The sequence below is a fragment of the Pteropus alecto genome, unplaced genomic scaffold, assembly GCF_000325575.1.
Source record: "Pteropus alecto unplaced genomic scaffold, ASM32557v1 scaffold155, whole genome shotgun sequence".
NCBI lineage: Eukaryota > Metazoa > Chordata > Mammalia > Chiroptera > Pteropodidae > Pteropus > Pteropus alecto.
Window position 1 is genome coordinate 662,580 of NW_006438113.1, and position 10,262 is coordinate 672,841.

The following is a 10,262-nucleotide window of genomic DNA, read 5'->3' on the forward strand; positions in this document are numbered from 1 at the left end:
TAACCTCCAGGCAGGAATGAGTTAACGTCTGCCCGGCCTGGGAACGCCGCGGAGGCCTGGGCTCCAGCACGTCTCGCCCGCTTGGGGCACAGCCCGGGAAGGAGGAGGGAAGGGGCGCTGCGCGGGCCAGGCAGTGCGCGTCCCCGGAGCCGTGCTGTCCCCTGGAGGACCTTCGGAAAAGAACCCAGGGCCGGGGCGGGGGCGCCAAAGCCCGGGGCCCGCCCCGGAAGGTGCCCAGAAGGACCTGCCTAGGAGGAGAGCCCTACTCGGGGTCGGGACGGATATGCCCTCCTGGTCCCCTCCACCCCAGCCTCATCTCCACTCGCCGCTGCTCCTCCAGACTCCTTTCCACTCTCCCTCTGGTGTTCCCCATCTGCACAGGACAGCCGCTTCCTTCAGCTCCATTTAAGATTTTTCACCATTGCAGTCCGTTCCAAATTGTTACCTAATCCTGTGCATTTTTAACCTGCGAGCTTTGTGACTCTGCCTCTGAAGGGACAAAGAAGGGCACCTCCTGTGTGCCCAGCACTGAGCTAGGTGCTTCATTTCATCTTCAGAACACAAAGCTTACACAGTATCATGACTATCTTTCAAAGGAGGAAATTCTGGTACAGAAGATGAAGTACTTTGCCTTAAAGAACAGAGCAGGCCTTAGCAGGGAGTCCCCTTCTACCGCCCACACTTAACGCTGCTGTCAGTGAGTTCTGTAAACCGAGGGCTGATGGGACTCTTCTACCCTACACAAGTCAAGTTCCCCAAGCAAGGCCCTTCCTGATTCAGTCCCTGTCTTGTCTCCCTTGCTCTCCTGCCACAGTGAGAATACTCACTGGGTTTCTCAATTTCCCTAACAAGACATGCTCCAGAGTCCAGACTTTATGGTCCTTTATTTACTCTCTTTCATGACACAAAGAAGGCTCCTTCTTGCTCCCTTAGAATTAGCTACCTCATTTTTTCCCAAACAAGACATTAACTTCCTCACTTTCCCACTCCCTACTCCCCATTGCAAGTGGCCCTCCACTTGTGATTCTCACCAGCATTTATTCATTTGTTTCTATTTATCTCTCTACAGGGCAGCTCCTCTGTGCCAGACCAGAGTCAGGTGCTGGGGATAGTGGAGACAATATGCCATAGCCCTAACCTTTGGGAATTCACAGTCAGAATCCAGTAGGAAAGAGAGGGTAAATGGTGATATCAGCACTCAGGGCCTGGATGCCAGGAGCCCTCCTGTGGGTACATCCTATAGATCAGGGTACAGGGGACCTTCCTCCAGCTTGGGAAAATCCCTGCTAAAGAGCCCCTAGGTTTACTGAGCAAGGACAGGCAGAGGAAGGTAGGGTACAAGCCAGCCTGAGACTTGCCCTGGGACTTTGGGAAGCAGGCCTAACACTGGCTAGGAAAGAGGGAATCATAGGGCTGAGTCCTCATCCCAGTAAGAGGGTCGTAGGCACTGAAAAGAATGGAGACCAGAAGGATGGAACAAATAGCCATTGAGCTCAGCCACCGGCAGACCCTGTGCTGGCCACTCTGCTGCCTCACCTATCCTTTCCTTGCCTCCAGTTACCCTGCTTCAGCTGAGGAAATCAAAGACCAGACAGGTTGATGCAGTAGCTCTGTCCAAAGCCCACTGCATTTTTGATATAGCTGCCCGTCCTCCAGCTTAAGCCAGACCAAGACTCTTAGAGAAATAAGCTTCTACTTCTAAATCATCTTCCCTCACCTCGAGCCTGAAAATCCCCGGAAGCATCCTTTTTCTAAGAGCTAGGAGGCTCCAACCCTGCCTGGCACTGCCCACCTGTCTTCTCCAGTGCCAGAGACACGCTTTATAGGTCTGGTCCACAACTGGGGGAAGGAAGGCCTCACTGACCACCTTCCTTCTGGGGATGTGACCTTAAGGCTAACTGTTGAAGCCCATGCCAAGTCTGACAGCCTCTCGCTCTGCTTCTCACCTGGCTGGTAGACAGAAGGCCGAATGCTGGCAGTGGTGACGACCCGGGGCTTGGGCGCAGGGGCGGCTTGGGTCTCACTGTATGTATGGGCGGCAGGTGCTGGAGAGGTCACATTGGTGGGACTGTAGGCAGAAGCCTGGGGCCTGGAAACAAGGGGAAGAGTTAGAAGCCAGAAGGACAGCCCCACCCAGGCCCTGGGGCCTGAAGCCATGGCAGGTTGGCTCTGCAATCCTCAGGAGCCTCTGTGAGGAGGAAACCTAACAGAGATGATCCTGAACAGCTGCCAGAGGCTGTGAAGGAAAGCTCCTTGGAATCTTAAAGGGGAGGAAGCTGCTCCTTGCTTTCTGAGTCTTGGTGAGTTTGGTTAAAGCAGCAGAGATATCTCAAAAATCACAGCCCATTGCTGATGTCACCACCTTGGAGAGAGGGAGGAAAGCTACCAGCTGGACAGGAGGATGCATGGAAAACCCTTCACTACCATGGGAAGAGACCGTAAGGGTAGGTCTGGGACTGGAGGAGTCAGGGCAGAAGAGAGAAGAAGGTGGTCAGAGCTGCCCCACTCCACTGACCTTCTGACCTCTGGGGCACATCATGGCCTCAGACCACCTGGCTCCCCGCCTACTTCTGCCTCCCCCTTTCTATTGTTGCTAAAAGTAGCTGCAAAGTCTCAGGTTTCTGAGCTAGAGTGCTCTAGGGAGGGCTCATGGGAAGCTAGGAGAGTCCCCTCCAACACGCACGCGTGGCGCGCACACACACACACACACACACACACACACATACACACACACACTTCTCTTACATATAGAATTCTTCCTGTTGCCCTCTTCCCACTGGATTAGCTGCCAAGAGGCCTAGAGCAATCTTTTCCTACTTGTGACCGAGGAACCAAAGAGATGGAAAAAAAGTCTCCCAGTTCATTGCCCTCAGGAAATGCTGTACTCGGCCTCTGCTCTTGGAGAGCTAAAGGCTCCAAGAACTCCTGGAGTTAAGCAGAATGTTAAACTTTGCTGATCCAGTGTTTCTCAATTTCATTTGTCTGTGAAACCTTTTTTTTTTTTTTTTCCATTTAAAACTAGTGAACATGTCCCTGGTCTCTCCCTGCATCTTTCAGATCCCAACAGGGACAATGCAACCATACCCAGAGTAAATGGGTCATTGATGAGGTGCTAGAGAAGTGAGCACCTAGAAATTTACTGACCCTCACCAGCCCATGGCTTCCTGCCTTCCTTGCCTCTGTTTCCCATGGGCCCAGTGCCTGTGCATCATGCTGAGCAGAGTCATAGAATAAGGGAGTATCTTCCTCTTTAGGGCTCTGGGAGGGGGTAGCCTGGAGCTAAGAATCTATTGTCAAGCTCCTATTTACTGTTTATCTCCTCAGAAAGACAGTGTGGAGGTGGAACGAGCCTCAGCCAGTCAGCATCCCAGACCTGGGCAGTGTGCAGACTTGCCCTGGCACGTTGCCATGTTTCTGGTTAAATGAGGCCGTTGTCACCCTTCCCTAGGCCTGCCTGCCCTTCTCTGATAAATCCCTGTTAAGACCAGTGGAGTAGGAGCCTCAATGGAAGAGGAAGAGGCAGTGTCCATGGGGTCCCCAGCTTCCTCTGTGGTGAGAGAAGGCCTAGTCGGTAGCCAGACTTTCCCACCAGTGGAGGGTGTTTTCCCAGCATCCCAGGAGCTATGGGTCCTGGGTCAGGAACTGATATTGGGGGAGGAAGCAGAAGCTTAAGATATCCAGCAAGAATTCTAAGGCCATGCTCCGGTAAAAGGCTGGGTGGCCATTTGTCTTCCACTTGCCCCCTCTAGCTCCATCCTAGCCCTATGCAAGAAAGGGAGGTATCTAGGCCCAGAGTATGGTCCCTTGATCCCTTCTGCTCCAGCCTGATGCTGGGAGTGCTCTGGTTCCCCAACCTCCACCCAGGCCTCATCTCTCTTTGCAGGGCAAAGTGAAGGAAAGGTTTACCCTGTTGAGGGAGTCCCATGGGCCTCAGGACACAGACACCTGATGTGTGATGAGGGAGTCTGCTCTTGGGCAGGACCCCAGCATGTAGCACTCCCCCATCCAAACCCAGGAGGCATCTTCCCACTCAGCAACGGAGAAATTTCTTATCCTCCTCTAAGCTTCTTCTTTGTGCCTTTACCTGAAGTGATTCTGGTGTGCAGAGGAGAAGCACTTGCTAAGTGCCCCCAAGGAAGCTGAGCTAGAACGACCCCTGGGGGCTGGCCTGGCTCACCCTTGAAGCCTAAGTTGGGCTGGCTCCGTACCATCTGGATCATTGTGTAGCCCCAGGAGTAGGGGTGCAGCCAGCAGGTCTGTGGGTCACTCTGTTCACCCTTCGTACCCCTCAGGCTTCACCAGGGACCCATGCATCCTGACTCAGAGAGGTATGTCCTTTGGCAAAACCCTGGGAGAGGAGCATGGGAGACTGAGAAAGCTGGCTCTGACCCTAATACCAACTTGACGGCTCGTCTCAGCCCGGAAAGAGCTGGGTCTGCTGGGCCTGTTATACTGCCTGGCCACTCCAGAATGACCTGTCAGCTTATCCCCTCCACTTCCCTGCACCTCCCAGCACCCCTCTAACACCCCCAACCCTGCTTTCGCTGAGTATGCAGGAAGGCAAGTTGGAAAGCAGTAACTTGCAATACTTGAGAGCATTTTATGTGCTAGGTGTTTTATGTACACTTTTTCTACCCCAATCCTGTAAAATAAACATTGCATTAAATATCATAGCAGATGAGGAAAATGAGATTCAGAGTTTAGTCACTTTCTGAAGATTATAGGCAGTAAGTAGTAAAGCAGAGATTCAAATCCCACTGTACCAAGTGCCTCTGGAATTAGCATGCTTCTCCATCAAGAGGAGAAAGGCTAAGGGACAAGGGAAAATTAGTCACTAAATATCTGACATGCCTCTGTGCCCAGGTCAATGCTCCCTTTTCCGTGGAGACTTCCTTGACTTTCCACGGGGATATCTTTAATTCTCCTTAATTCCAGTTCCAGGAACACAGACTTCCCATACAGTCTCCCTTTGTTATCTAACTCTGTGTGTGTGTGTGTGTGTGTGTGTGTTGGTGTGTGTGTGTGTGTGTGTGTGTGTGTGTGTCTTTTACCTCTCTTGCTAGAGTGTGTGTCCCTGGAGGGCAGGGTAGCACATTTTCCTGCCTTTGTCTTCAGCAACACAGTGCACTCCTCTTCACTCTCTGCAGCAAGCAGTGCTACCCTTGGCCTACCTTGGCGCCCTGGGCCCCTAACCACATTGGATGGGCCTTTCTGAGGGCTAGACACAGCTGTCAACAGATGGACCCAGGGTAAGGCCTTTCCTGCCTCCCCGACTAAGCCAGGGCCAGTATCTGTGGGCCAGTTACCTTGGACTGTCTGCAGCACTTGAGGCAGGGGCTGTAGCAGAGGCGGTGGCAGCAAGGGCAGCAGCTGCGGCCAGGGACGGTGAGGCTGTGCTGGGAGAGGCAGCAACAGGCAGCTGAGCAGAAGCAGGCAGCAGTGGGGTGGTGGCCTGGCTGGTGCACACTGGAGCATGCTCAATAGGGGTGCTGATGAGGTGGGACCAAGAAAGACAACAGGTCAAGGGGGCCCCTCTGCAGGACTGGGGCGCAGTGGCTGCAGTAAAGGCAGGCTGGGTAGAAGGCACCATCAGTACTACAAACAGCAAGGTGTATTCCAGAAGGTGTATTCCCAGGCTCAGGGAAAGAATACCCCCAAGACTCCAAGAGGAAAGGGTTCAGACCATAAGGAGGATAGTAGCAATACCAAAATTATTCTCAAGCCTGGTGAGATTCCCAACTCTCAGTTTTGTGTACTTCTGAATTTTTCTGAGTATGTATTACAAAAATATAGTGTGGTGGAAAAGTAGATTGAATTATCAACCAAGCTTCCTCCCCATCCTATTTTCCTTTTTCTTTTCCCTTTCCCCATTTAGTCAGTGGCACACATTGCCTTTGAGAAGGGGTGATACATTGAGAAAAGCAGAGGTCAGATATTTGAGGGTCAAGGGCTTAGGCTCTGGAGTGGTGAAAGCCTGGGCTTTGGGCTGCAAAGGACTCAGGCAGGGCACTGACAACACATTTGGAAGATGTATGAAAGCTACCATGCCAGGCAGATTGAGGTTATCTGGGCCAGAAAGGGGGCATCGTGCTGTGGGGGATTCAAGAACAGAGGCAGCTGTGCTCCTTTTCTGAAGTCCAGAAAGACTGAATCTCTTGTTTGGGTAAACCCTGGGGAGATAGTAGGCCCCTAGGGTCTCCTATGCCCATGGTGAAGGGGGAGGTTGATCCACGACAGCCCAAAGATCCCCAGGCTATCGTATGCCCTAGCTGCTGTAGAGGGTTTCTCATACATCCAAGAGTGACCTGGCCATGGCCCTGAGTGTCTGCACATCTGAAAGTCCTTGAAATTGGGAACAAGAGAGGTGACTTCTGTGCCAGTGTGGGCCAGTGTGACCAAACAGGGTGGGGATATCCCCGCAGATGCCACTGCAGGCAGACTATGTCAAGGACCAGGTGCCTGGATGCCCCACTCTGCCTATACTGTTATTCTATGAGCATCTCTTCCCCAGAACCAATCTAGGCAAGACAGGAGCATCAGAGCCTGGATTGATGAGATTAGATTTTTGCCACCTATGAAACAGGACAGAGAATACAAATTAAATTATAGGAAAGAAAAGAAATGCACATTCTTTGCTCATCTGGGTCACTGAATTAAGATTTGTACTTGCTACAGCAGCAATAAGATACTGTGACTCTTATAAGTGGGAATGCTGTCCCCAGGCTATGTAATTCATTTATTGACCTGGTACTCTATGTGCCAGGCATATGTCTGTAGTTCCTCACAACTGCCCTCTGATGTAGATATTAGTGACTCTATTTAATAGATGAGGGAATGGGGACGGAGGATTCAATTGCTCAAGTACTTAGAACGTATAGGTAGTGACAGCAAGATCTGACTGAGGAGCATTTGAATTGAAGCTTTACCCAGTACCTCAAGTGGCCCCTTATGGAGAAAAAAAAACCTTATTTTTACAGTCAGGCAAGTAAAATTTTTTTCCCCAACAAAAGGCACTCTTCTTATTTGAAATAATTAGAATAATAATCTTTCCTCTGTGAGTGCTTACCATATGCCAGGCCTTGTGCTAATAGCTGGATAAGCATTACTTCATTTGATCTTTTCAACCTTGCTGGATGATTGATATCAAGATCCTCAGTTTACAGATAAGAAACCTGAGGTCCAAAGAGACTGAATCTCCGCTAAAACATCACAAAGCTGCCAAGTGGCAGAGAAGAGTGTGAGCCCTAATCACCACAACACTTCTCAGACTTTAATATGCAGGTAAATCGCCTGAGAATCTTGTTAAAATGAAGCTTCTGGTTCTGTAGGTCCAGGTCTGGGTGGGGCTGAGAGTCTACATTTCTAACACGCTACTAGGTGATAACTGATGCTGCTGGTCCATGAAACACACTGTAAGAAGGTACTACAGACGTCTGTCTCAGATAGGAATGCCAGAGAGCCATGAGCTGGTTTGCTGAATTGTTCTCCTCTATCCAGTGAGGTGTAGAACAGAGAAAGGTGTGAAATGTGAGAAGGCTGGAAGAAGAGAGCTGGAGAAGTGGCAAAGTTTGGGTTGACTGCTTCATGGGAAGGAACACGATTCTTTTCTGTGATTATGTAGGAAACATCCAGCATGAGCAAGGGCAGTAGCCATGTCCTGACCAGCCCTTTCCCAGCTTAGTTTAGAGAGGAGGCCTCAGGCAGCCCAGTTCTCATGCCTGCAGCAGTGTCCGGCCCTAGCTCTTCCATGAGGCCACTCACTCATCCTCCATGAAAAAACCTGGCTTCTGGAAGCTATTCCTGTGAAGTGGCTGCCTCAGAGAAGTAGGTGGAAGTACTAAAGCCATACCGCTGAGCTAGCTGATAGACCCTCATCACAGTGTGGGCAAGTATGGTCTGGGAAGGCCCAGGCTGACATAGGACACCCAGTCTCCTTTATCTGTTTCTCCTTGACCCTGTGCATGCTTCCAGTGGGTTTCTGGGAACTGAGAACACCACTCAGGACATGAGTGATGAAAATGTCTGGGCTAAGGACAGTATTCTGCAGAACAAATAGGAAATGGGTTCGCCTGTCCTCTTTGCTGCTCCAATTCCCTGCCAGACTAGCTTACTTGGTGCTCTCTCCAGACATGGCTCCAAATGAACCCTGGATTTTTGGGGGAAGGGGAGGATGCATAAAACTGGAGCTAGATGTGGGCCCTAGGAAAATTCATGATCTACTGCAAGGTCAGGACAAAGGGCATGCACATGAGCCTGCTACTTGGGGTTCTTGCTGAGTGGCATCTTATCTAAGACCACTGTCTGTAGACACGAAGCATCCAGGGCTCAGGGGAGGTAGGGATAGGCATTGAAGGGCATCCTGAAGGATCTTGTCTAGGCCAATTCCTGTCAGAAGTTTCATGAGCCCCCGAAAACCAAGGAGGGTGTCTCAGAGAGCAAGTATGCAGAGAATTTAGTTGGTTCTGATTCAGTCCTAAAGACAGTGCCTATAAGATCACCCCAGCCTGGTTTAGGACTACTCTACAGCTGCCTCCTACCCCACTCATAATTCACTTTAAATATCTAAACAGAAACCAAACCAAGCCAATTATATTCAACTGTGCATAGGCAGGGTATGGCCAGAGGAGAAATACAGCCTGGCTACAGTTCCCTTTTCATCCCATCTCTTCCTTCAACCCAGCTGGCATCAAGGTAAAGCATGCCAACCTTGTGCCCCTGCTCTCTTGTGGTAACCCTTAGTTGATGCTCTTATGGACGGCAATGATATTATGTATGGAAAGGATGGGCTGGTATGGTGGTGCTAGCTCTTGGAGTTTGTGGTCAATGGGCTCAGGCTGGAACTGTTGGTGGTGCTAGCTCTTGGAGTTTGTGGTCAATGGGCTCAGGCTGGAACTGTTGGTGATTGTGGAGGTGTTGTGACTAATGGTGCTGGGAGGTGGATGCCATTATTGGGGTGATGATATTATTTGTATTAGTTAAGAGAATGAAATATGAACATCTTTGTTAATTGGATGATGACAGAACACCTGTCAGGTAGCTGGTCTTGAAATTGTTCACTTTGCCATCCACCTGCTTCATCTTGCAGCCTAATACTACTTCTCAGGGAAGCCTTGACCATGTCACTTTGCAGGAGGGTTGCTGCACTGGAAAACTCCAAGGGCCCCATTGAAATTGTAGTCTGTGCAAATGACACTTCTTGAGAACAGTGCACAGCAATCCCCACAGGCTGCGGTGTGAGTGGTGCTCAGCAACCTTTGCTAGTCCCTCATTATCTTCAGAATACAGTCAATATCTCATAGTCTGTCATTCCAGCTCTGGACCACTACTAACCAAAACATCCTCTGCATTCCCTTCATTCCAGCCAGAATGATTAATCCTGGGTTCTGGATTAATCAACCCCTGTGCTCCCCCTGCTTAGAGTAGCTGTCCAGTCTCCCCTAATGGCACATGCCCCAATCTTAACTGTTCTTGCAGATCAGACACACAGATGCCTTCTGCTAGGAAGCCTTTTCCGATCCTTCAGTCAAAGGAGCACTCCCTGTCTCTGGACCTCCCATGAACAACCTTGCATCATGGTCAGTCACAGCCACATCAGCCCTTTCTGATTTCTTTGGCATGCATAGCAGCCAGGCATGGTGCCTTGACTAATGCCCATGGACAAAGAATGCTGAATGAGGACATCCTTCCTGTTTATTCCAGAGGGCTTGATGTGGACCCCTGGCCTGGGGCCACTGAGGTGCTGCATGCAGGGGCCTAGGGTCACTAAGAAGCACCAGGCAGGCTGAAATGCAGATGAGAGCTTTCCAGAGCTTTAAGAGGGCTCCAACAGGCTGGGGGCCAGGGACAGAGGACTGTTAGGCCACGAGCTCTGACTGATTGGCTCAGATCCTCTGCCAACCTCAGGATACCCACTGCCTGGGGCCTCTGTCTGTCAGCCCCTGGCCCCTCAACCAACCCTTGGTCCTTGGGAGTCCTCAATAAAAGCTCAGTTAAATATAGATGTGCTCCAGGATGCCTAGACGTAAGCAGGAGCACATACCCTCATCTCCTCTGTTGATCCCTCAGCCAGCTTGCCCTGCCTGGCCTTGGCCTTGGCCCTGGAGTCAGACTGTTAGAAGCAGGAAGAGATAAAAGGCCAAAGTGGAATAGGCTGGCAGGGGACTTTGGGGAGCATCTCAGGGTGGTAGGAAGGCTAGAGTAGTATCCCTGGCCAGCCCTTCTAGATGGGATTGTCAAGGTCCCTGGAGGCAGAAAGAAAGCCC

The 10,262-nt window shown here is 50.8% G+C and overlaps 1 protein-coding gene across 4 annotated transcripts in view; it reads right to left on the minus strand.

Moving 5' to 3' along the window:
• LDB3 (LIM domain binding 3) overlaps window positions 1–10,262 on the minus strand; it is a 66,100-nt gene that overhangs the window by 21,993 nt on the left and 33,845 nt on the right. For 3 of the 4 annotated variants that reach the window (XM_006915445.1, XM_006915443.1, XM_006915446.2), the window contains one exon: window positions 1,947–2,089. In XM_006915445.1, the coding sequence (XP_006915507.1) occupies window positions 1,947–2,089 (143 nt within the window). Of the gene's footprint in view, window positions 1–1,946; window positions 2,090–5,306; window positions 5,490–10,262 lie in introns of all 4 variants that reach the window. The other variant, XM_006915444.2, reaches the window with a different exon arrangement.